Source organism: Lemur catta, chromosome 21 (genome assembly GCF_020740605.2).
Source record: "Lemur catta isolate mLemCat1 chromosome 21, mLemCat1.pri, whole genome shotgun sequence".
Lineage (NCBI taxonomy): Eukaryota > Metazoa > Chordata > Mammalia > Primates > Lemuridae > Lemur > Lemur catta.
Genome location: NC_059148.1, coordinates 28541918 through 28566625, shown reverse-complemented (window position 1 = coordinate 28566625; position 24708 = coordinate 28541918). Strand labels below are relative to the sequence as shown.

Below are 24708 nucleotides of genomic sequence, written 5' to 3'. Positions count from 1 at the left end.
CCCCTCCTCCTTCCCCCCTCCCCCTCCTCCCCCCCTCTCCCGTGTGCGGGCACCTGGCGTCCCGCCCAGACACCGTGGGATGCGAGAGGAGCCCGGCCCTTTCTGCCTCTGCAGGCTGCCCTCCGCCTTGGGGGACGTCCCTCTGAGAGCTACGGGACATTCACGGCGGGAGGGGCGGAGGCCTCACTCTGTCTGGGCCAGGCACCCGTGTCAAAGATGGGAGCGGGAGGAAACTGAGGCCCGGAGGGCTTGAGTACCAGGCCAGACCATAACCCCAGCCTGAGGCCTGGCAGCGACTTGCTGCTGCGTTGGGCTGCCCAGGGAGGTCCTTTCCTCAGTTTCCCCAGCTTCCCAGGTTGCCCGGCTCCCCGCGAATTCCAGTGACTCGTCCTGTCTGGCCTCTGGGCTCCCAGGCTCTGTGTGATTTTCTGTAGGGGCTGAGACAGAGAGATTCCAGCACACCTGCTGTCACCTCTGATGCTCTCTGCAAAAATAACTGCTTAAAAAAAAAAGCCAGGCAACAAAAGAATGACTAGACTTTTATAGAGAATTGGGAAAATGAAGAAAAGCTGTCAAGAAGAAACGGCGTCCCCTGCCGTCCCCTGCCGTCCCCTTCTCTCCCAGGCCTCGCCCGTGTCAGACATCACTAACCGATTGCCACACACAGTCTGGCTGTGTTCCAGGCAGGCAGAACTCATCGACTGGGCTTGGCACGTGAGCGAAGCCTGGCTGGTTTTCTTGTTTGGGAGGCTTGTTCCTGCCTTTGTTTTTTAACATTTTGATGGTTTTCAAATCCAGGTGTCCTTGGCAGTCGAGGCCCATCTAGTTTGTTAATGTTGAGTTTTTCCCCGGCAATAATAGATAAGGTGTGAATGAAGAGTTATCCTGACGCTTGTTGAAACAGCACGGAGGGCCGTGTGCAGGACTGCGGGGCTCCGTGTGGGGACCGCGCTGCGCGGGGACAAGGTCGGGCCCAGCTCCGAGGGCAGCAGAGACGGCCGGGGCTGTACAGCCGCCGTGCAGGGCCGGGCTCCGTAGGTGGGAAGTGACCGAGAGCAGCCGCCGAGGCTGGGGGTCTCTGCAGACCGCCTGAGCGGGACTCTCGCTGCCGCGGGGCCGAGGCCTGGTCGAGGGGGCGGCTCAGAGGAGCCTGGCTCTGGTTCGGTGGAGGACACGGCGTCTGTGAAAACAGGTGGCATCTTATTGAAGAAGGGGGTTTCGCCTGAGGCTTGGCCTTGTTGCTTTGACAGGTGCCTTAGGCGTGGGGCACAGGGCTGGGTGGGGGCGCCCCGGTTGGGTGCCTTGTTTTGAAGCCTGGTCTTGGAGCTTCGGAGGCTGTCCCTCCCTGGCGAGTGACGCCTGAGCCCCCCTCGCGCATGGACGCGTTGGTTACTTACACCCCAGGGGGGCCGTTAGGTTGTGCCTTTTTTCCAGTGTCATCTGCTAACAGGTTTCTGTTTTTACAAACAACACTCCCCCCGCCTCTGTAGTCTGGGCTTGCGCTGCGTGTCCCAGCTTGAACCCCGCGGGCTGGAGGGCAGAGGGACCCTCTCTCCTTCCCATGTTACCAGCGCAGCCGGGGTGGGGGGACGGTGGGGGAGTGGGGGCAGCCTTCTCCCCTCTGCACGCCCCTCCCTCTGCAGCAGGCGCATGCAGTGGTTACGGACGGACGGGTCTTGCAGGCAGATGGTCCCAGGCTCTGCTGTCTCACCTGGAAAGTGGGCGTGATCGCGGGCCCCGGGGGCTGTGTGTGGGAAGGACAGTGCCCGGCTGTTTAGCAGCCTGTGCTACTTCTCCTCCTTGGCTCGGTCCCAGGAGTGGCCTCTGGCCAGACTGGAGGCAGAGGGTCCCTTGGGGACGTGGCCATGTCTCCTTGGAGCCCTGGGCAGGAAGCGCATGGCCCTGCCCCTCTGTGCCCGTGACTGTCAAGGGGGCCCACCGCCCGCCACCCACCTCTGCTCACTTGCTCCTCTGTCCCCTCCTGCAGGACGTCGGGCTGCTCGAGTACCAGCACCACCCCCGTGACTACGCCTCCCACCTGTCCCCCGGCTCCATCATCCAGCCGCAGAGGAGGAGGCCCTCCCTGCTGTCCGAGTTTCAGCCGGGGAATGAACGGTGAGGGCTGTGCGTGCCTGCTTGTCCAGGGCCTGCAGGAGCAGGAGCTTCCGGGGTTGGGGGTGTTTGCGCCTGACTTGGTGCTGCCGTGACTCGGGGCAAGGATAGAGACGAGCCTCATGGTCCTTAGACCGCCAGCGTGGACCTTCAGTGGCGTCCGTGGTGTGTGGCTTGGGCAGGAGGGGGTGACCGGCAGGCGGGGCGGGAGTCGGTTCGGTGGGTCTGGGGTCGGGCCTGGACGTTCTGCACGTGTAGCCGGCTCCAGGTGGGGACGATGTGGCCCTGAGTGTCAGGGTCGTGGGCTGTCACTGTGGGGTGCTCCGGCGTCCACGCCTGTAGACCTGGTCACAGTGAATGTCGACTTGAAGGAAGACCAGGCTGCACTTGAGTCCTGCCTGGCTGTGGCCTTGGAGGGTGGCGGCTGTGCGTGCCTTCCTGGCAGGTCACACAGTGCAGGGCGCACAGTAGGTCCTGGAGCCCCCGTTCCCTGTGTGACGCCGCTGACCTTGCCTCCCGCAGGTCCCAGGAGCTTCACCTGCGACCCGAGTCCCACGCGTACCTGCCCGAGCTGGGCAAGGCGGAGATGGAGTTCATTGAGAGCAAGCGACCCCGGCTGGAGCTGCTGCCGGACCCCCTGCTGCGGCCGTCCCCTCTGCTGGCCACGGGCCAACCTGGCGGGTCCGAGGACCTCACCAAGGTAAGGCTGGGCGCCCAGCTGGGGCTCCTCTGCTGGCTTCGGTCCTGCTGCTCATTGGGCTGGTGGGGGCAGGGTGATGTGCAGGGAGGGGGCAAAGGCTGGGAGGTGGGACCCAGCACGGGGCCTGCAGCAGGAGCAGGGCCAGGGACCAGGTGTCCCTCTGGAGGTGCCAGAGGGTGGGAAGAACTGAGGAAGGTGTTCCAAGTGGCAGGAATGGCAAGTGCAAAGGCCCTGAGGCGGGAGGTGGCATGTGGCCCTGGTGGCTGGGGTGAGGGAGGGGAGAGTGGGGCAGGTGCGGGGCTGGGCAGAGTGCTGCCCTCTGGTGGGGTGTTGGGACCACCCGGCTCAGCCCCCTCCTGCGCCCCACACTCACCAGAGTCCTGGGTCCTGTGGGAGCTCACAGCCATGGAGGGGGGCCCCTGGGGGGCCCGGCCAGCAGCGGTTCTTGGCTGGAGAGGACACCTCCCACCTGTGTGCCCAGCCTTGGGGGCCTGCCCCGCCTCCCATGCCTGGAGGGCCCTTGGATTTTACTCCTGTTCTTTGGTTGTTGTTTTGTTGTTGTTTGTGGTCATTCTCAGGTTTACTGACAAACAGATTTGAACAATCCAGGTCGCAGCGGGGAGGGAGAGGATGGTAGCGCTGGCGAAACGTCCTTCTTCCTCCTGCTCCTGGGTTGGGGGCTCACAGTGGCCCCCGTGTCAGATGTCTTGAGCGACCTGGCTGCCCGCTACCTTGACGAGCCCCAAGGCTGCCCCCACCTCAGCCAGCATCAGCGTGTGCCCCGGCCAGAGAAGCCCAAAGCACCCCAGTTCTCCCCGCAAAAAGACACCTGTGCACCCAGTTTCTGGGGTGGGAAGAGGAAGCCCAGCCAGGGCAGAAATCCACCTGCCCCCCGGGAATTGGGACCCACCTTCCAGGGGTGTAGACCGGGTCCAGCCCAGGCGAGACGGGCGCCTGAGGGCCAGGTCTCCAGCAGGGTGGGCTGGTCTTGCAGAGGCGAGCGAAAGTTTGTTTCTGGCACCCACACCCTCCCCCGAGGCAGAGGGAGGGGCGGGCAGGGGTTCCAGCGGCAGGAGGGGCCTTGGGCCCCCTGCCTAGCCCGGCCAGCTGGAGGAAGGAAGATTCCAGGCAGGAGAGACGGGGGCAGTTTCGGCCTGGCCAGGGTCCGAGAGAAAGGCTGAGAGCCCCAAGGCCACGATGTGGCAGGAGCCCCCGGTGGAGACAGTCACCTGGCTCAGGGCTCCCCTGACCGTGTGGGCGGGTGCAGCTGGCTCTCGGGGGCCACGAGGGGCTGCCTGTGCGTCCTTCGTCTGCTCCTCCCCCTCGGGGTCCACCTGCGGCAGGTGCCTGGGCCGCCCAGCTTGCGTGCCCGTGAGGACATACTGCCTGGGGTTGGGGACACTGTCTCGTACCAGGACGCCCCCGTCATCTCCAAGTAGCCTCTCTGCAGCACGATGGCTCATCCAGCTGTGGTAGCCAGGGCTCTGTCACGGTGGCATGGGGTGGCTGCTGTGACCGGGTGCCTGGGTGTGTCTGTGGAAGTGCCCAGGATGCAGGCCGGGGCCTTGGCTGGGCGCCGCCGTCTTCCAGGAGCCGGGGACAGCAGGCACGGCCTCGTGGGGCCGGTCGGTGGCCTCCCTGGTGACAGTCCAGGCAGCGTGCGGGGCGGAGGGCCTCGATGAACCGTGTGCTGCAGGAGACCCGGGGCCCCAGGACTCTAGCATCGGGGTGTCGCCAGTAGGTGCCAGCTGTGGATGAAGCTGTCCTTGCGTGTCCACACGCTGGTGGCGTCTGGGGGCCTGGCCATGCCGATGCCCATGTCCCCGCATCATGGGGCAGGGCAGGGGACTGGGCGTGGTGCCGTGTGGCTCGCAGGTGCCCAGGAGCTTCCACTGTGGCCGGTGCCTCGGCCTCAGGGGCTCGGAGACCTGCCCAGGCCCTGCGTCTGCGTCCCGGCCGTGGCCGCCTGATCCCGATGACTGGGCTCTGGCCTGGCACAGAGCAGCTTTCACTCCTCCGCAGAACAGAAGGTGGAACTGGGGCCGGTGTGGGGGAGAACGTGCAGAGATTAAGCGCCTGTGGCCTCTCCTGTAGGGTTTTCTATTTCAGTAAACCTCAGGCTGCTCTAGGCTGGGAGCTTGGTTTGTCTCCGTTTTACGCAGAGGAAGTTGCCCGCAGGGCCGATGGCGGAACTGTAGGCAGTGGCTTCTGTCCCCCGCGGTCACCCAGCTGCCTCAGAAACTGTATCTGACAGTCCTGGTTGGGGTGGGGGCTGTGGCCAGGCCGGTGTGACGCTGCCCCTCACTCCATGGTGCGGAGCGGTTCCCTCGGGCTCCTCCAGGACTGGGGGACACACACAGGCCCATTCACAGGCTGCCCAGCCCCCCGGGGAGCTTGTCCTGGATCATCTTACTGCAGCGCCAGTGGGGGTGGGGCGGGGACTGGGAGCCCGGCCAGGGGAGGGAAGTGGGAAGTGGCCCACTTAGGCCTGCTGGGTCCTCCTCTCTGCCTCACGGCACTGCATGGGATTGAATGGTGTAATTTCAGGCTGAGGCAGGTCCTTTACTAGGAGGCTAGTGCAGAGGAGACAGTCACATGGTGGCAGTAAAGATGACAACAGTGACCATCAAGTGAGCACTCACGTGTGCCAGGTGCCAGGCCCAGTGAGTGTCACTCTGGATCTGTGAACCCTTGTTGTCCAGGGCCCCCGGCTGAGCCAGCTGGGAGTGGGGGTGGGACTGAAGCCACAGCAGCTGGGTCTGCCGCCCAGCCCTGCCCCCAGGTTGGCTGCCACTGTCGGTCCCCTCTGGGCCCCCTGAGGGGGCCGCCCTCCCCCTCCTCCCTCTTCCCCCATAGCACCTGAGCCTGCTTCCTCCTCCGGCCCCCACACCCCCCTTTTTGTTGTGGAAGGCAGGGGGGAATTTTGGCTCTGCCTGCATTTGCACAGCTCCCTTGAAGGTGCCCGGGGGACAGCAGGTCTGGGTGTGTGCCCGGGAGCTCCGAGCCTCCCAGGGGGACCCAGCCCCAGACCCTCAGGCCCGGCTCTGCCCAGAGAACAGATTCGAGGGGTGTCCTGGAGCCCCGCAGCTGGCATCTGCTGCCCGCCCGATGGTCTCTCCGGAAGGGCTGAGCCCTTGCTCCCGTGGGTTCTTCCAGCAGGGTCTCCGTCCCTCTCGGTGGCTCTGTGACTCCCTCTGCCTTCCCCTGTCCTTCTTGGGCTTCCTCTTTGCCTGTGCGTCTCTCTTGGTCTCTGTGTCTGTCTCTCTTTGTGTCTCTCTGTCTCTGTCATCTCTCTGTCTCTGTGTGTCTCTCTCCCTCCTTGGACCGCGGTTGGGGGGCGGGAGCAGGAGTGACAGGCGGTCTGGGGCCTGGCGGGACTGACTGCTGTAATTGCTTCAGGCTGTGAAGAGCATTTGGAAAGTCTGAGCAAGGGAAACCGCCTGGGAGAACAAGCCCTGGACGTGTTCAGATGTTTTCTGCGTCTGCAGCCTGGAATTCAGCTGCGCGCGTGAGACAGGAATTGGATGGGTTTTGTGTGTGTTCCCTCCACCCCACTGTGTTCCTTTTTCATCTAAAAATGCTCTGTTTTTCTAATTCCTTCCTGCCTTTAAGCTTTTGGAGTCCTATGGCATCAGAAACTTCTTTAGGAATTCACCAAACGTTTGCTTTAGGAGACTTTAGAATTGTCACAAACAGCACCTAAAAGTCCCTTGGGGCTCTTGGAGCTCTGTTGGCTGAAAGGAACAGACACCACCCCGACTGATGTCACTAAAGTCCAGGGTTGATTGGCTTCAGGTACAGCTTGATCCAGGTGACATAATGTCACCAAGACCCTGTCTCTTTGCATCTCTTGGCTCTGCCGGCTTTCGTGTGGTCTCGGCATGTTAATTAGCAGGCGGCTTGTGACTATCGGCCTTCCTCCTTCCCGGTTCAAGGCCGGTAAAAAGACAGAACTCTCCTTCTTTCTCCCCATATTTCTAGCTCCAAACTGCTTTTCTCCTTACCCTTGAGTGGGCTGTGCCCACCCTGGAACCTGTCACTGTGGCCAGAATAGGGGTGGACTGTGAGTGTGTGACGCTGGGCCTTGCCCCTTCTTGGAGATGGGACAGGGGAAACCTCAGGGGGTCCCTTCCAGGCCCTGGGCCTTTGCTGCCTCTCTGTCTTCAATCTGGCGTAATAAACGCTTCAGCGTTGGCTTGAAGTTTGACACTGAGGGCGTCTGATGGGGAAAATGGCTCCAGCTGCCACCTGGCCGCCTGGCGGGGTCGGGAGTGCACTGGTTCATTGTTTCCTCCCCCCGGCCTTGGGCTGGCCCCCGTGGAGACAGTCACCTGGCTCAGGGCTCCCCTGACCGCGTGGGCGGGTGCAGCTGGCTCTCGGGGGCCACGAGGGGCTGCCTGTGCGTCCTTCGTCTGCTCCTCCCCCTCGGGGTCCACCTGCGGCAGGTGCCTGGGCCGCCCAGCTTGCGTGCCCGTGAGGACATACTGCCTGGGGTTGGGGACACTGTCTCGTACCAGGACGCCCCCGTCATCTCCAAGTAGCCTCTCTGCAGCACGATGGCTCATCCAGCCGTGGTGTGCTGGGGACTGGGGCGCACGGAGCCGTGAGAGTCCCCGGCCTGATTTCCAGGGCATCCCTGGTGGAGGCGGCCCGAGGAGGGACCCGGGGCCTTTTCCGTGTGTGGGGAGAGCGAGCCTGCTTGTCCAGACTCTAGCCCCCGTGTCCCCACGTCCCAGGGGTGACAGTGAGCCCGGAGGCAAACCTGGCGGGATCCCAAGGCCTGGGGGGCTTTGCAGGGGGCTCTGGGGGGAAGGACAGAGCCCCTGAGGGTGGGGGGAGTGAACAGAAGATGACATGGCCCTGCCAGCCCTGAGGTGGGGAGGGGCGCTTGGTGGCCTGGGCTGCAGTTGTCTGGGGAAGAATGTGTCCCGTGTCCTCCGGGTGCAGCTGCCGTGGGGGTGGGGCGGTGGCGGCGGCCTGGCGCTGCTCCGGGCCGGGTCTGCCAGCAGCTGCTGGCTTGGCCCCGAGGGTGGCAGGGCGGGGGCTGGCTTCCGCCTGCACTGCCAGGCCTGGGGCGGGTTTGGGGTAGGGCCATCACAGCCAGCGCTTATTGAGCGCTTACAGTATGCCAGGCTCTGCGGTGAGCTCTTTGCACACATTAGCTCATTCAGGATTCACCAGCACCTGGGAGGCGCGAACTGGTATTCTTTGCGTTGTGCAAACGGGGAAACTGAGGCAGGGAGCAGCTGAGTGATCTGCCCAAGCTCACGTTGCTGGTGTGGCAGAGGGGGCCAGCGTTTGAACCCAGGCGTGCACAGTGAGGACTGGGTTGGTTTTGGCTCCGTGTCCCCAGAGGGCTCCCGTGGCAGCCTGGGTTCTGGGCAGCCTCGAGCGAGTGGGACGCAGGTCCCTCTGCGTGTTCGAAAACCACTTACTAGGCAAAGAGTCATCCTCAAGCAAGGAGAGTCAGACAAACACTGGTGAATAAAGAGAAGGTGGTAAAAATACCCCTGCTGCCCAGATAACCCCTTGTAACTTCTCAGTATTGGAGAACCACATTCTGGTAGTTTCTGTGTGCGTGCGTGTGTGTGTGTGTGTGTGTGTGTGTGTGTGTGTGTGCGCGCGCATGCATGTTTCCCACGAAGCCGGCGTGCGTGGGCTGCAAGGCTTGGGGTTTTGCTTGCTTGGACTGAGCGCCACGAATCCTTGGGGGAGCAGAGGTTGTGGGCCTTGGTCCCTCGGGCTGGCGGGAGGACGCGGACCGGGTGGGTACAGGAACACAGGCGTGTTCACGCAGGAGGAGTGTTGGAACCACGTCTCCAAGGACGTGGGGGCGTCTGAGCTTTGCAGTGTGGGTGGTGGGCTGGGAAGGGCACACCTGGCAGGGGGGCCGCCAGGGCAAAGACATGGGGGGATGGGTCTGTGAACATCCCTGTGGCTGCCGTGTGGGGGCTGGCGTGACAGACGTGTGGTGTCCTGGGCCTGAAGTCAGGGCTGGAAATGGGGGTGTATCAAGAGGGGACCACAGACTGGGGGCGTCTCCCGCTCTGACCTGTCCTTTCCTCTGTCGCAGGACCGGAGCCTGGCGGGCAAGCTGGAGCCCGTGTCCCCCCCGAGCCCCCCGCACGCCGACGCCGAGCTGGAGCTGGTGCCCCCGCGGCTGTCCAAGGAGGAGCTGATCCAGAACATGGACCGCGTGGACCGCGAGATCACCATGGTGGAGCAGCAGATCTCCAAGCTGAAGAAGAAGCAGGTGGGAGGGCGGGGGCGGGCAGGGTGGCTCCGGCAGCCGTGAGCACAGTGAAGATGGCGCCGGTCACCCCAGCCATGTGCTTCCCGGGCTCCCGGGCACGGGCTTGTTTTTATGCCCCTTACGTTTGTTAGACAGGAGTATTGTATGTGCAGTGCCGTGCGCTAGAACTTTCTGCAGCTTTGGAGACATCCTGTGTCTGCAGTAGCCACGTGTGCCTGTGGAGTATTTGAAACGTGCTTAGCATGACCAAGGAACTGAATTTTCAATTTGGTTTTAGTTAAATTAAATTTGCACACGCATGTCCGCACACTCTGCTGCCCCAGACGGCACAGGTGTGGTGGGTGACGGTGCGGGGTTGTCACCAGGCCGAGCAGGTTCGGATTGTGTCTCTGCCACTCCCCGGCGAGGTGGGCTGGGCAGTGACTTCTCCGTGCCTCCGCCTTTCTCGCCCGTCACGTGGGGAGATGTCACCTGGCTCTGGAATCGGAACAGGCCGGGCCTCCCTCGCCTGTGGCCTGGGGACCTTCGCCTCTCTCAGCCTCAGTTTCCTTGTCTGTGACGTGGGCGCAGGCGTGACAGCGCTTTGTAGGGTTGTGAGGGGGAATGAGATCACGTGACTGACAATAAATTCTCACTGTCACTGTTGAAACCACACGACGTCGTGTGTGAAAAAAAGGTGGCTATATTTACCATAGTAATTTTATAAGTTTATTTTAAATATTATTTAATATAAGATCACTCGATAGTCTGCCTTTTCCCAGCTCGTCCGTGGTTCCCTCCCTTTTATCTGTCGGGGGTGCTCACTGCACACTGGGTGCTTTGCACGCATCATAGTTTCCTCCCCGCACCGACTCTCTGTAGTAACGTTCATGATCCCCGTTTTCCAGATGAGGAAAGTGAGGCTCAGAGAAGTTGAGCAACTTCTCAAGGCTGCACAGCAAGTAAGTAGGAGAAGTCGTGTTCCAGCCTGGACAGTGGGGCTCTAAACTCCACACAGCCTCTGCTGGTGGACCGTCAAGATGGTTGGCTTTTAGCAGGCCCAGCTGTGCTGTACACGTGTCAGCTCGTTCAGTCCTCACCACAACCCAATCAGGGAGGCACAGGGATTAGCCCCATTTTACAGACGAGGAAACTGAGGCTCAGCGGCCTTGAGCTGCTTGCTTGTGTTCCCCGAGCCGGGACGTCCCCGAGGCAGGATTCGAACCTGGCTCCAGAGCTCAGAGGTTGCCACTGGCCCCAGGGAGCTGGCGCCACTCCAGGGCCTGAAGTCCCTAGGGGTGACTCAGAGGAAATGGTTACCAGCCTGACTTCCTGTGTGCAGCCACCCTGCCGCGGGGGCCGCGTCCCGCCTTCCGCCCTCTGGCGTGCTCGGCCCTCACGCCCTGCCCCTTCCCACAGCAACAGCTGGAGGAGGAGGCCGCCAAGCCGCCCGAGCCCGAGAAGCCCGTGTCGCCGCCGCCCATCGAGTCGAAGCATCGCAGCTTGGTGCAGATCATCTACGACGAGAACCGGGTATGCCCCCGTCCCCGGGCGGGCCACCTCTGCTCCACAGTCCCCTGTGTGCTGGCTGCCAGGTGCCACGCGGGGGTCACCTCGAAGTGTCTGCCTCCCTCCGCCAGGCCTCCATGTTCCCGTCTCAGTCCCCCTCCCCCGCAGAGACCCAGGGTGTGAGTGGGTGGGGAGGGGTGGCCAGTGGAAGCCCCACCTGGTGGCTTCTGGGCAGCCCTGCCCAGGGGCAGGGGCTGGGGTGGGCCCTGGCTGGCCCGTGGGATGCCGCGTGGAAACACAGGCGTCGCCTCTAGCAGAGCAGCAGGGCCAGCTGACACTGGGGAGGGACAGTCACTTCTTCAGCCTCCCCCGCAGAAGAAATCCCTGTGGTGCCAAAGATAGCAGCGTTATTACGAGTATCAGCTCGCGTTTGGGGAACAGCTCCTCCCGGCTGTCCTTTACGCGGCAGGCCTGGGATGGCAGTCGCAGCAGCTGTTTCCATTTGACTTGAAGGGAAATGGAGGCCCAGAGAGGTTAAGTCACTTGTCCAAAGTCACACAGCTAGGAAGTGCAGACCTGGGATTTGAACCAGTGGGCTGTCAGACATCGGGGCCTGACTTTAGCAGTGGCCTCCACGACACTTGGCCCTGGAAGGGCCTTTGGGGCGATTGACACGCAGGGTCTGCGGCAGGCTAAGAGGGCACTGGGGGTCCCGCAAGGGGCAGCTGCTGGGTGCCTGAGGGGGCTGGGTCTCAGTGGAGGGGCTCAGGGCACCCAGAGCAGAGTGCTGCCCCGTGGTGGAAGCTGGTGTCTGGCAAGGTGGTGAGCTCCCCGTCATCCCAGTCAAGCCACGGCAGGCTGGGCTTCGGTGATTTTAGTTGACTTTTTCCAAATGTCCTTGGGACCTGCGGATGTTGGGTCCCCTCGTCTATTTTATGGATGAGGAAACCAAGGCCCAGAGAGGGATGGTCGTTGTCTGAGGTTGCACAGTAAAATGTGACAGATGGGGAACCTCCTCTGCCTGTCTTGGCTTCTCTGGTCCCCCCCTGCCCGGGGCCCAGCCACCCTTCCCAGCTGTCCCCTCTGTGTCTGTCAGGTCTTCCTTTGCCAGATCGGTGTTCAGAGTTGAGGTGGGGCCCGGGATGGCTGCTCTGGAGCCTGGGCACGCGTGGTTGGTGCGTGTGGCGGTAGCCCTGGGCGGGGAACTACCAGCTCACCCGGTCTGGCTACGCCTCTGCCTCTAGAAGTGGCAATAGGACGCAGAGCGAGGGCCAGGGAACTGTGTTTTTGAGTCACCCTCCCACGCCCCGGCCCCCCACCCCGAGTAACACTGGTAACAGTCCTAGTGATCGGAGAGCCGAGGGGCTGCATGTGCTCCAGCCAGACACGCTGGGTTCGAATCCCGTCTCTCCCACTTCCTGGCTGTGTGACTTTGAGCGTTTTACTCAAACCTCCCTGCCCTTCACGTTCCTTGATTGCAAAATGACAGTAACAATAGCGTCTGCCTAGTCCAGTGGGTGTGGGGATTAGGACAATGCCTGGCACCGAGGAAGTGCTAGCTGGTGCCATTATGTGGTCACCGTCCTAGCTGTTGTTCATTTCTTGTTGTTATTGTTTATATTTTGCATGCCCTTACTTAGTCCTCTCCAGACCTGTATGAAGTAGGTACTATTACTCGCCCCACCTTGCTCGCCAAGAAACCAAGGCTCAGAGAGGAGGGGTGACCTGCCTGAGATTGCACAGCAAGTGAGCTTCGAGGCCGGGACTGAGAGCGAGATTGAGCTGGCTCTGGGAGCCTGTGGTGGAGGGGGCATGGGCGGGGCCCCTGGGGTCCCTGAGCCCTGGTGGGAGAGCAGGTGTGGTTCTCTCCCGCAGCCGTGGAGGCCAGGGAGGCCCTTCACCTCTGCCTGGAGCTCCTTGCCCTGCACGGCCTGTTGTGTCCCTGCCGTCAGCTCTGTGCTCGGATGCTCCCTTCTCCGCAAGGCCCGATTCGACTGTCCAGTTCTTCCTGAAAACCCTTCGGCACCTGTTTTCCTCCTTCCTGACTTCCATTGTCTTCTTAGACCTTGTTCTCCTGGGACATGATTCATACTTTACTTATTTGCTCTGTTTATGACGGCCGGAAGCTCCGTGAGGGCAGGGAATAAAATCGCTGCCTTCTGTAAATTTCCAGCTCATCCTCCAGCACCTAGAACAGTGCCCGGCGCATAGTAGGTGCTCATTTTGCACAAACGGTCAGACGGCAGGAGGGGAGGGAGGTGGGGGGCAAGGGGCAGATCTTCCCCCTGGAAGAGGCCTCTGGTTTGGGGCTGTGGGGCCTGGTGGGGTCTCGGCACCTGGGCCGAGCCTCAGAAGCTGGCGGCCTGGTGGGTGGGAGGCCCCTCAGCCGCCTCTGGCAGGAGCAGCCGGGGCTCCCCGCCCCGTGGAGGGACCAGCACGATTAAATTTTAATCCGCCTGCCTTCCCCGCTGGCTGCTGGGGAGGTGGGGGACAAGGCTCTGGGCTCCCCGCCGGGCAGGGGACTCGGGCTCATTAGCCATTCAGGGCACATGGCGGAGGCACCGCTGAGTGAGGCTTTTCCCTCCCCCGGGAGCGGCCTGCACGGGCGGGGCCGGGCAGGTGCACACAGATGGCGGCAGCAGGCACAGCCGCGCCAGCCCTGGCAGCAGGAACGGGAACGGCGGGGGGCCGGGGGCAGGAGGCGGAGGCACGACCTGGACGCGGGGCGGCGGGAAAGGCTCCTTGGAGGCGGTGGGTGGGCCACGAGGGGGACATTTGGGTGAAGGTCACAGCACAGGCAAAGACCCAGAGAGGAGAAGGGGGTCTCCCTTGATCTTCAAGTGGGGGTGACACAAGGTGGGAAGCCTGCCTCGGGGGTCTGGGAGGAGGCTCACACTTTGAGTTTGGGTAAAACAGACACCCGGTGGCCCTGGTGGGGGGTATGTCTAAATAAGGGGCCATTTGTGCAGTGCAGGTTGCTGGTACCATAGGCTTTCGGGGCAGGGGGACTCCGTGAACATGCAGCAACCAAGGTAGGCTTCATGGAGGAGGCAGCCTTGAGCTAGGTCTGAAAAACATGGGTATGTATGGCGGGGCAGAGGTTTGTGGTGAAGTTGACAAGGGTGCAAAGAGGCAGGAACAATGGCAGCAGAGGCCCCGGCGCCAAGTGATAAGGAAATTGGATCATTAGACTGAAGCCCTTGTCTTAGATTTTTTTAGATTTTAAGCGTCTTTAAAGTGAAGTGTTTGTGTGACGCGATGAGGACTGAGTTTGTGCCCCGCGTGGTCAGGCCGAGCAGGGCGAGCAGGAGCAGAGCTGTCAGCGGGCTGCACAGCCAGGCAGCATCTCGCAGAGCGCTGTCAGGGTCCCGGCACCCCGGTGCCTGTTTCTAAGCCCAGCTCCAGACCCCCCCCTCCCCGAGCCGTGATTCGGGGCCTTCAGGGCAGCAGTTCAGACCCCGTCCCGCGGCCCTGGCATCCTGTGCCAGCCCCCCGCGCCAGCCCACACACCCGCCACCTGGCCATCAGAGCCCCCCAGCGTCCAGGGCTTCTTCCAGATGGCACGTTGCCCACGCGGCGAATGAGCCTGTCACGGGAGGCCCGGCCTGCCTCCCCGCGGGGCTGCTGTGTCCCAGCTGGGAGAGCTCCGGACGGGCTCGCGGGCGCCGGGCTCCCTGTGCAGGCGAGGACGCTGGGCCTCAGGGTCGGCCACTGCCCGGAAACACCCCAGCGGCTGGCAGAGGGGCTTGGATGCAGGGGTGGGAGGGTTCTGCCCCCACCCTGCAGATGGGGAGGGCAGGCCTGGCCCGCAGGCCACAGTGGCAGAGACGGGGCTGGCATGGGACTCCCAGGCAGGGGACAGCTGGCAGCTGTCTGTGGGGCTCTGGGTCCTCTGTGCTGGAGGAGAGCTCTGTGTGTGCGTGTGTGTGCGCGCATGTGGGTGTGCATGTATGTGTGCCATGTGTATACACGTGTGTGCTTGTGTGTCCACACACGTGTGCACGTGGGTGTGTGCGTACATGCCTATGGTGTGTATATGTGTTGTGCATTTGGATGTGTGCATGTACGTGTGTGTGGTGTGTATGTTTTGGGTATACATGTGTGTGTGTGTACATGTGTGGTGTGGCACACATGTTGGATACATATGCATACATGTAAGCATGCTTGTGGACCTCTGGATGGCTGTGCACACATGTATGCATTGGCATGTGTGGGGTATGTGTATGGTTATTTGTACATTTATTCACCACACATATGTGCTCACATGTGTACGTGTGTGGACCTCTCCGTGGCTGTGTGCGTGTACAGAAGTCAGCATGTGGGGCCCGTGGTTCTTTGTGCATTTATACGTCCATGGGTGCGTGAGTGTGCGTGTGTGAACACACCCCATACGGGTCAGCACATGTGAGACACGTGTGGTTATTTGTGCATCTGTGCACCTGTTTGTGGATGCCTGTGTTCACATGGGTGCACCTGTGAAGCGTGTGCCTGTGTATACAAATGGATGTGTGTGGGGTGGCGTGTGTGGTTACATGATGTGTTTGCTTGGGTACACGTGTGTATGTGTGTGCACTACATGATGTGTTTGCTTGGGTACACGTGTGTATGTGTGTGCACCTCGGGACACGCGTGCATATCTATGATTTATGTGTCCGTGGGTCTCGGCATATGCGTGTGGTCACGTGGGTCCCGTGCTCCCGTGCACCTGTCTGTGCAGGGCACTAAGGACTCTGTGTCCCAGCACAGCTCCCAGGCCCTCTGGCCACCAGGAGGCCTGGCCGCAGGACCCTGGCTCCCTGCAGGGGCGCCGTGGCTTGAGTGAGACCCACCCCGATCCCCGGTGGCCCCGCCAGGGCCCCTGCAGCAGGTGGACACCACGGGTGAGCGCGGCCCTGCTCCTCGGTGGCCCGAGTTCCCGGGTTTGTCCTCTCCGAGGGGGGAGCTTAGACAGTGGCTTCTCTCTAGGCCCTGCGACCTCCCCTGCAGGGTCAGGCCCTGGTCCGCCCCGACCCCCACCCCCCTGGTCAGAGCAGAGACCCCCGCTCCTGACCCAGTGTGTTTTGTGAGGACAGCCAGGCAGAGGACATAGGGGCTGAGGGCCATGGGCCTCCCTCCTGGGGGACCCAGGGGGCTTCTCTCGGGAGGGGAGGCTGAGTCCTGAGACGTGAACGAGGGACAGGCAGGAGCCTGTGAAGATGCAGGGAACAGCATTCCAGGCGGGGGAACAGTAGGTGCAAAGGCTTTTGGTATGTGGGAGCAGTGAGGGGACAGGGGAGGTTGAGGGCCAGTGAGGGGTGAGACCCTGACAGGGAGCTTGGATTTGGTTCTCAGGGTGGCAAGAAGCTGGCGGCGAGGAGGTGAGAGGGAGTTTGTGGTGCAGGCTGCATCTGACGCCTGCTGCTTTGTCCTTGTAGAACATCTCACAAAAGTCCTAGGAGTTCGGTACCCTGGGTGAGTGTGGCCAGTTCGCAGCTGGGGAGACTGAGGCCGGGTTAGGGCAGCGCTGCCTTGCAGATGTTGGACAGATGTGAGGAGAAAGGCAGGACCCCCCGCTGGCCCCCTAGGAAGCTGACAGGCTGGTCCCTTCCCTCCTGCTGTGAGCAGGCCTGAGCAGACGGCTGGGCGGGGTGCGAGGAGGGGAGGCCCCAGAGAGAGCCGAGGACGTGGGGCTCCCTGCGGCTCGGCGGGTCGGAGGGGTCTTCCCGGCTCTCCTCCAGGGGCAGCAGGTGCCCCGTCCCTGGGACAGGGAGGGTGTCGTTGAAGACGGAATCTACTTTCTTTTTTTCTTGGCTGATGTGTCAGTTTATTAAGTTGACTGAAAACAGTACTTTGATCCCAAAGCTTCCCTCCAAATCCCCCAGGCCTGGCCCCACTAGCAGGGGGGTCCTTGGGTCCTCCCGGGCCTGGGGATACGTCCTGCGTCCTGCGGAGCTTGTCTGGCCCCGCCTGGAGCGTGGGGGGGGACGTGGCCCGGGGCTGGCTAATCCCTCGCAAAGAGCCGGCCACGCACGGGGTAGCATTTGAGGAAGATCTTTCTGGCCAGGCCCACGGTGTCTCCTTGAGGCCGGCCGGGGTACCTCCGCGCCGAGGACAAAGGCCGCTCCAGCTGGAAGACGTTTTTGTCAAACTGGCGCCCTTGGAAAGGGACGCCCGGGGCCAAGCTGCCGCCAGCGCCCGCAGGCAGCGCCCGGGGGTGCAGTCGTCAGCCACCAGCCCCGCCAGCTGCTCGTTGGCGGGGTCTAGGACGTTGCCCACTGGCCCCCACGGGGTCAGCTGGTAGCGGCTCTTCTGCTCATAGAAACGGGCCTCAGCCCCACTGCGCCAGCCGGCCGCCCAGCGAGGAGCCGCCGTCACTAGCCACGCCCCACCCGGGACCAGGACACCCCCAGCCCTCCACAGGGGGACCAGCCCCTTGGTCAGGCGGGCGGCCCTCGCGACCTCATAGCACAAGCTCACAGGGAGGACACAAGCTTCTTGAGACCCCCACTGTGGGCTCCGGGCCCAGATCCAAGACCCAGGCCCAACTGTGTGACAAGGCAGTTTCTAGTGGCCCGGCTGCTCCAGGCCTGCCGTTTCTGTGTCGTGTCACGCCTTTATCCAGATGGGCAGTTGCTGCTGATCCCCACAGAGCTTCACAATGCACACCAACTCCTATTCACCCCTCAAAACCCAGCTCAAATATCCCTCCTGTTACCTTTCCAGGGGAGTGACTTGTGCCCTGCTTTGTGCCTCCCCCGTATGTCACATGTACCTTTTTCTGCCTGAGCGTGCTGGTCTGCCGCTGCTGCTCTGGGCCCGCTGCCTAACTGACAGGCTTATTGCAGGCAGGGGCTGCGTCTCATTCATTCCTTGTCTCTCCCGGGTGCTCAGTATGGAGTAGGTGCTCAGGAAATGTTGGGCTGGCTGTCCTGTGGCCCCTGACCCCATGCCCAGTCCCCCACTCGGCCTGGCTTGGGGGTTCTCCCATCTGCAGTACCCCAGGGCGGGCACGGTGCTGCTTCAAGGGTGCGGCTGGGGCAGGAGTGCTCTGCAGTGGCTCTCGGGTGGTGCCTGTCCCCTGCACGGGACATGCTGGCCCCAAGCCTGGGAGGCCCTTCTCACTTGGCTCTCTCACTTCCTGGAGCTTGTCTGGCATGAGGAGGGCTTGTTCCCTGACGTCATCTTTCTGTGCCTCGGTTTCCCCTTTGTAAAATGGGGATACTTGTATCTGCCTTCCGTTGTGCTTACGTGTCCTTTAAATTTCAATAACACATGCTGTGTGCCCGGTGCTTGGCGCACAGTAGGTGCTCCTTAAAATGCTAGTTGTTGTGATAATCATTAGCCCCTGACGTCCCGGCCCCAGCCACGCCTCGAGGCTCCTGGTCTCGGGGTTTCGGCTCTGCACGAAGGGGGCCGAGAGCATGGCTCTGCTCTTGGGTGGGCTGGGCCTGGGCTCTAGGCGGAGGTGGTTCTAGGTGCCAGCTTGAGCCCACCTACAAGCCCACTCTCTTCCTCCAGGGCTGGGCGGGGGAGGGAGGCTCACCCTTGCACCTTCCTCTGGCTGTGACGCCGGGAGCCGCCCTTGGCCTTACCAGGGGCTCCTGGAGAGGGCCGCCTCGAACTCTGTGGGCAGCCGCCTTCCCCAGGGCGCTGGGCCACCCCCTTTCAGCACGTCTGGATTTGGGGGCCTTTGGGGAGGAATTCCATAAGAGGATGGTGACTTGCCAAGCCCTGGTCTCTCCCAGTGCGGTGTCGTCGCGGGGGGGACGGGCCTTGCCGCCCGCGTGCGCGTAGTTCGGCCTGGCTGTGGGCTCCGTCCTGCCCAAGTGCTGCCTTGCCCGCCCCCCGGCCCCGGCCCCGGGCACCCCGGCTGGCCTGGGCCGCCTTCCAGGCCTCCTCTGAGCGGGCCCTGGTGGTCCCAGGCGGGGGGCTGGCAGGGCCTGGCCAAGGCACAATGTCGCCTTCACGGCCGCGGGCCGGGGGCGGGGGGCCCTGAGGTCCGGCCCATTGAACTGGCGGCCACCAGGCCCTTTCTGCCACATGTTCCTGTTTTCCTAATAAGTCCCTGGTTGTGAGTGGGGAGGAGGCGGGGAGGCCCCGGGGCAGCCCAGAAATAATCACATGATTGTGCAACACAGGAATCCTAGAAAGGGTATCTCTGAGCGCCTCCGTCTCACCCTCCCTCCTCCTCCTCCCCCCGCGCTGGCTGCACCAGCTCTGAGGTAACTGTAGACGACCCAACCAGCTTCCAGGGCGCAGGGAGGCACCGCGGGCCTGGCAGTGCCGCCGGGCTGCCGGGGAGCCGTGGCCGCACCGGCGGGCCCTGGGGGAGCCGGGCAGCGGAGGCCGCGGCGTCTGTTAGAATCGAAACTTGGCGGGCTTGCCAGGGCCGCGGCGGGCACGGGGGGCCCCTCCGTGGCTTTGTCCCAGCCTGGGGAGGGCCCCGGCCCCCCGCCCGCCCCCCGGGCTGTGGGTCGCCGTGCTGGGCTGGGCAGGTGCCCGCGTCCCGGGAGGCCTGTATTTACAGTCTGTTCTGTGTTTTCTTTCCTGCTCTCCTCCGTGCGCTGCAGAAGAAGGCCGAAGCCGCACACCGCATTCTGGAAGGCCTGGGGCCCCAGGTGGAGCTGGTGAGCTGGGGCAGCGTGGGGGGCTCCGGGGCGGGAGGGGCGGCCGGGTCGTGGGGCGCAGGTTTGGGCGGGCGGGAGGAGGAAGTCCTCTCTTGCCAGGCGCTGCCCGGCGGCTTTCGTGGGAGGGGCAGGAAGTGCAGCTCCTGATAAGGGGCCGGGCGAGCGGTGCGTGCGTCCTGAAGCCCGGCCGCTCGGGCTGCAGGGCATCCACACGCCTGCAGTCCATGCAGTCCAGCCCGGTTCCAGCAGAGCGCGGAGCCTGTTCCCCAGGCCAGATGATCTGGGTTCGACTCCCCGGTCTGCTGCTTGATGGCTGTGTGACCCCGGGCAGGTCTCTTAACCTCTCTGTGCTTCTGTTTCCCGTCTATAAAGTGGGAGTAGTAACATCACCTCCCTCCCCGGGTGACAGTGAGGAGCTGCTGGGTTAGTTTTTGTGCAGCGTCATGTGCGGCACTGCTTTGTGTGGAGTGAGTGCCGGCGTTTGCTGTGCTGGGTGCTGTTGGCACCGTCACCAGTGCCAGTCCCACCTGCTGCCAGGAAGACGTCGTGTCAGCGGCAGAGCTGGAAAGCAGGGCCTGGGCCTCCTGAAGTCCCCGGGCTGGGGTGGGTGGCCCCAGGTGCGCCGGCTCGAGCCCCCGCGTGCCCAGCCCCCTCGGTGCCCGCTGAGCTGGGGGCACGGCGCCTTGCGTGGCCGCGGCGGGCAGCGTGTAGGGCATTGCTAGCCCAGGTGTGTGCGGCGGGTGTAGGGTCCCCGTGCAGGTGGTGGGTCTGGGGTGTGCATGGGGCGCTCCTGGGGTGCAGAGAAAGCCTCCTGCCGTGGGAGCCTCGCTGGAGAGTCGAGTCCACTGTGTTTGCTGAGCAGCCTTGGGAAGGGGCACCTCCCGGACCGCGGTTGTCACCTGTGACATGGGGAAGACATAGCGCCTGCTTCAGGGGCCTCCATCGGGTTCAGTGACAGAGGCTGTGAGCAGTCGGAGAGCTGAGCTGCCCGCAGCTTCTGCAGGTCCTCAGCTTCGTGCCCTGAGAGCGTCCCCCGGAGCCCGGGCGCGTCCATTCGCGCCACTCAGGATCAGCGAGCAGAGACAGGGGCAGGTGGCGGGGACCCCGGCCTGGCCCTCGGCGACCCGCTGGGCTCTGCCCCGCTCGAGGTGCATCCTGGGGGTGGGGGCCTGGGCTCCCTGCGCCTGTGGGCGCGAGTCCTGGGAAGCTTCTGGCCGCCGCCGCTTGGTCTTTGAACCCCCGTACTGGGATGCGGCCCCAGGCCCTGCCGTTCGCCCGCTTGCGTGCGCAGTTCGGTGTTCGCAGACGTGTGCCGCTGTTGCTGCAGGCGGCTTTGGCACATCGCGTCGTCTAAAGAGAAGCGCTTCTGCGTCTGTGGATTTGCCTATTCCGGACCTTTCCTGCGAACGGAGTCACACGCGGGCGGCCTTTGGGGCCGGCTTCCTGCACTGGGCGCTGTGTTTTCGGGGTCCACCCATGCGGCAGCACTCGGCAGTGTCGCGTCCTTTTTAACGGCCGAGTGACGCTCCGCGGTGTGGCCGTGCTGTGTTTCCTTCCCTCCTGGGGGGCGGGGGGTGGGCGATGGATGGTTCTCAGGTTCCGGCGTCCGCACTGGGGGCCGTTGCCGCGTGCCTGCGCCTCCCGCCCCTCAGGGTGTGCGCCTGGGGGACGGGTCGCCGGGTCTTGCGTGGACTCTGGCACTGCCCGGCGGCTTCCACGGTGGCTGTTCCGTGTCCCGTGCCCACAGTGAGCCGGACGGGGATGGTGGGACTGGATGTGGGGCTCAGTCATTTCCGCATTCGCTGGCTCTCCCTCTCTCCCCTGTCCTAACTAGTCCCCGAGGGCTCCCTGGAGGAAGTGACGGGGCCGCTGTGTCTTGGGGCCTGAGGGCTGCAGGGAGGAGGCGGCGGCAGGGTTGAGAGCCGCTGGGCGGTCTTAGGAGCTTCGGAACCAGGAGCATCGGAGTGACACTCTTCTGGTCCTTTGGGGCCAACGGGGGCGTCTCCTGCCTGGGGACCTCGGAGCAGCAGCTCCCTCGCGGCCGCGGTCTGTGGCACCCGGACAGTGCGGCTGTCGGCGGGAGTCCTCTGGAAGGCGGCAGGCCCTTGGCTTGGTGGCCCTCAGTGGGGACGGGGGGACTCACAGTGACAGGGCGCCTACTGTGTGTTAGGGTAGGTGCAGGTGTCACCGTCCATTTTCTGGGTGAGGCTCAGTGAGGGCGGGGCCTTGCCGGGGTCACACCGCGAGAGAGGTGGGGGCGTGCTGAGCCCGCGGGGACTCTGCCGGCCAGGTCTGCCCCGTGTCCTGGGCTCCGCGGTGCCCGAGCGGCCAGGTGTCCTCCAAGCAGCTGACCTGGGGGCGGGGTCTGGGTCCTGGGGTCTCCCACCCACGGCCATGGAGCCCACCCAGGGAGCGCCCGGCCATGGAAGCTGCTGCCTCAGGAATGTTCTGATGACCCTGCGATGACCCTGCCCTCGGGGGCTGGAGTCCCTGTGACCTCTGTGGGAGGGAGGCCAGGAGGCCCGGGTTTCGGGGAGGCATTCACGTTGGGAAGGAAGAAAATAGCACAGGGGTGCTGAGTGTGGCTCTGGGGCTCCGGACTCGGTGGCACTGCCCATCCACCCCCGCGGGCCCCAGCGCCCTCTGGGGACCCGGCCAGGCCGGAGCAGGAGCCGGGGCGGAGGGTGTGCGCAGCAGCCCGACCTCTCTGCTGCTTGAGTCATTTGCTTCCTTCCTGTTCGGAGGTGTTATTTTAAGAACCTGGTGTCACCAGAGGGCTGAGGGCCGGGGCTGGCACTCACTTGTTACCAGCTCGGGCTGCCTGGCGTGGCCGCCTCTTCCTGGTCACCCGCTGGCTGGCCTGAAGCGGGGGTGGGGGCTCCTTCCCCCGACCCTCCTGTTCCTTCTTAGTCACAGTCATGCGTCGTCTCTGCCCGGGACGCCACGTCTGCCACGTCCTCCCACCCCCTGCTCTTGCCGCGCTCCCTCCCACTGCACCCCTGTTTTTAGAGGAGGAAACAGGCTTCGAGGGGGCCAGAGACGGGCCCGGGCCCCCTGGGGCTGTGGGAGGAGTGTCCCCTCCTGGTGTCACGTCTCCCTGGCGGGAGGAGAAACCCGTGAGGCCGTGAGTGGGGGAGGCCACGTCCCCGAGGCTGGCCCTGGGCGTGGAGGTCGCCTCGTGGCCGCCATGTTGGGGCAGCGCAGGCCTCTGCGGAGGAGCTGCCTGGCTCCGTGCGGCCCCCTCTGCGGACGGTGGGGGGTGGGGGGGCCCTCGGGCCGTCTCTGTGCAGCAGCGCACCTGCCAGGGCGCCTGGCTCCCTCCCCACGCCTCCTGTGCCCCTGTTGCCATGGTGACGGGCAGCATCCGCATCCCGCCTCGGCTCTCCCAGGTCTCCGTTTGCCTCCAGGAGGGGCAGGTGGGAGCCTCCGTGGGGGGAGCCCCTCTGCCCAACCCCCCGGACCCCGAGTCCTCGCGGGCCTTGCCCTTAGGAGCTGAAGGCCACCCCGAGTGGCAGGTTGCTCTGTCCCCATGTCATCGGAGTCGGCCCCACTTTTCTGGCCCCTCGTGGCTGCAGAAGCCGTGTCCCCGGCCTGGCTCCAGAGCCTGAGCCCGCGAGCGATGCCCACTCGCACCTGGCCTGTATTTTATCGGCACGTGGAGGGAACATGGAAGACCAAGCACAGAGTGGCCTGGGGCACAGCACAGGTGTCTTCATGGGCCCCCTGCCACTCCCGAGATGAGGATTGGTAGCCTCTTGCAGGGGTGTCTTACCCCTCCTCTCCATCGGGAAGTTCTGCAGCGAGTCTGACTGCGGGCTCTCCTGTTCCACTGTCCACTTCGCCCTCCTCTTCACACCCCTGTGGGGGGGGTGGGGACTCTGCCCTGTTACCCGAGCTCCCTGGGAGGGCAGCCTGACCCGGCATGGGGAGAGATGGTCCATGCCAGCCACAGGGTGCCACCTTTGTCCCCAGGAGGGTAGCTGAGCTTGGAGCCTGGGAGTTCTGGAGCCCAGTGGTGAGTTACCACGGCGGGGTTGTGGGGGCGTGGGGAGAAAGCTGTCATCGTCATCGGCTGAGGCCGTCCGTGCTGCCCCCCACGCTGCCCAGGGCTGTGGGGCCTCCCTGGGGATGGGGGTGGGTCTGCAGTCCTGCTGCCCGTGGCTCCTCTGCACCGGGGTCGTGGGGTCATCGGGAGGTGTGTTCAGCTCCTTCCCCAGGGAGGAGCCTTGTGTGTCCCTTTCCCTCCCTGAGGCCCTGCCCGAGGCCGCGTCCTCACCTGTTCTGCCTGACCTGTCACACGCAGTACCTGGCCTCCCTACCACGGTCACCCATGGCCGCCCTGCCGTGTGTGTGGGTGTGAGAGAGGGAGAGACGCACACACACACACACACACACACACACACACACACACACGCACAGACACAGGCAGAGAGGGGCAGACCCCTCCTCCAGTGCTGGAGTTGAGAGATGGGGCTCTTGCTCAAACTCTTCTCTTACCAACTGGGGCAAATGCTTTAACTTCCTAAGGACTCAGTTTCCCCATCTGTACAATAGGGATGAGACTCGTATCAGCCAGCTACTGCTGCCTAACAAAGCAGCCCCACGTTTAGTGGCTTGAAGCAGCAGCCGTCCACCGTCTCAGCAGTGTAGACGTCGGCCGAGCCTTTCTGTTGACGTGGGCCCGGCTCACGCCCTGCCGTGGTCGGCCAGGGGCCGGGCGGTGGGTGGTTCCAGCTCGGCCTGGCTGGACGGCGTTGCTGTGCCCGTGTCGTCTCCTCGCGCCCCCAGCGGCCAGGCCAGGCTTGTGCTCCCGACAGAGAGGAAGCAGAAACGCAGACGTGCGTGTCCAAGCCTCCGCTTTCGTTAAGTTTGCAGCTGTCTTGGCCACAGCAAGGGCACGGGTGGGTTTGGGGAGGTGTCGTTAGCACAGTCACTGCACCCTGTGGCATCAAGGGTGCTGAGGCCTCTTGGGCTCTTGTGTCTGCCAGGCGCCGGGCTCAGGGCTTTGCAGACTCCCTGTGGTCTCAGGCCACCCTGTGGGCTCAACCCCATCATGCAGAGACAGAGCCACGGAAGGATTAGCCCCGGCTAACCTGGGGCCCCAGCTGGAAAGTGCCAGAACCGGGATTTGAACCCAGGCTGTGCCGTTGGCCACTAACTGCTGCGCTGCCATCTGGGAGGGGGACCCCCGCAGCCAGCTGGGTCCCTGAGCTGTCACACATGCTGTGACACGGGGCTGCTTTTCCTTGTGCACGCGTTGATAGCTTTGTCCTTGCTGACGTGCGTGGGCCTGGCGTGCCCGTGTTTCAGGGCTGTGTCGTATTCGTGGCGTGAGCGAGTCCCGGTCTCCTCGCTCCTTGCTCCGGTGGTGGGCACAGAGCGGCTGTAGCGTGCCGGATGGTGAGCAGCACCACAGGGACATTGCAGTGCCCGTGTCCCCGTGGGGCGTTGCAGGAGGGGATGGGGCCGCTGGGGGCATCTTCCTTCTTTGCCTCTCTCGAGCACGTGCGAGCGAGCCTTCCTGTCACCCCACCCCGACACTTGGTATT

General features: G+C 63.7%; 1 protein-coding gene across 15 annotated transcripts in view; it reads left to right on the top strand.

The window, feature by feature from the left end:
* NCOR2 (nuclear receptor corepressor 2) overlaps positions 1 to 24708 on the top strand; it is a 187252-nt gene that overhangs the window by 63357 nt on the left and 99187 nt on the right. For all 15 annotated transcript variants that reach the window (XM_045535005.1, XM_045535015.1, XM_045535014.1 and 12 more), the window contains 5 exons: positions 1988 to 2115; positions 2635 to 2812; positions 8886 to 9065; positions 10464 to 10577; positions 19103 to 19159. In XM_045535005.1, coding sequence (XP_045390961.1) covers positions 1988 to 2115; positions 2635 to 2812; positions 8886 to 9065; positions 10464 to 10577; positions 19103 to 19159 — 657 coding nt within the window. The remainder of the gene's footprint in view (positions 1 to 1987; positions 2116 to 2634; positions 2813 to 8885; positions 9066 to 10463; positions 10578 to 19102; positions 19160 to 24708) is intronic.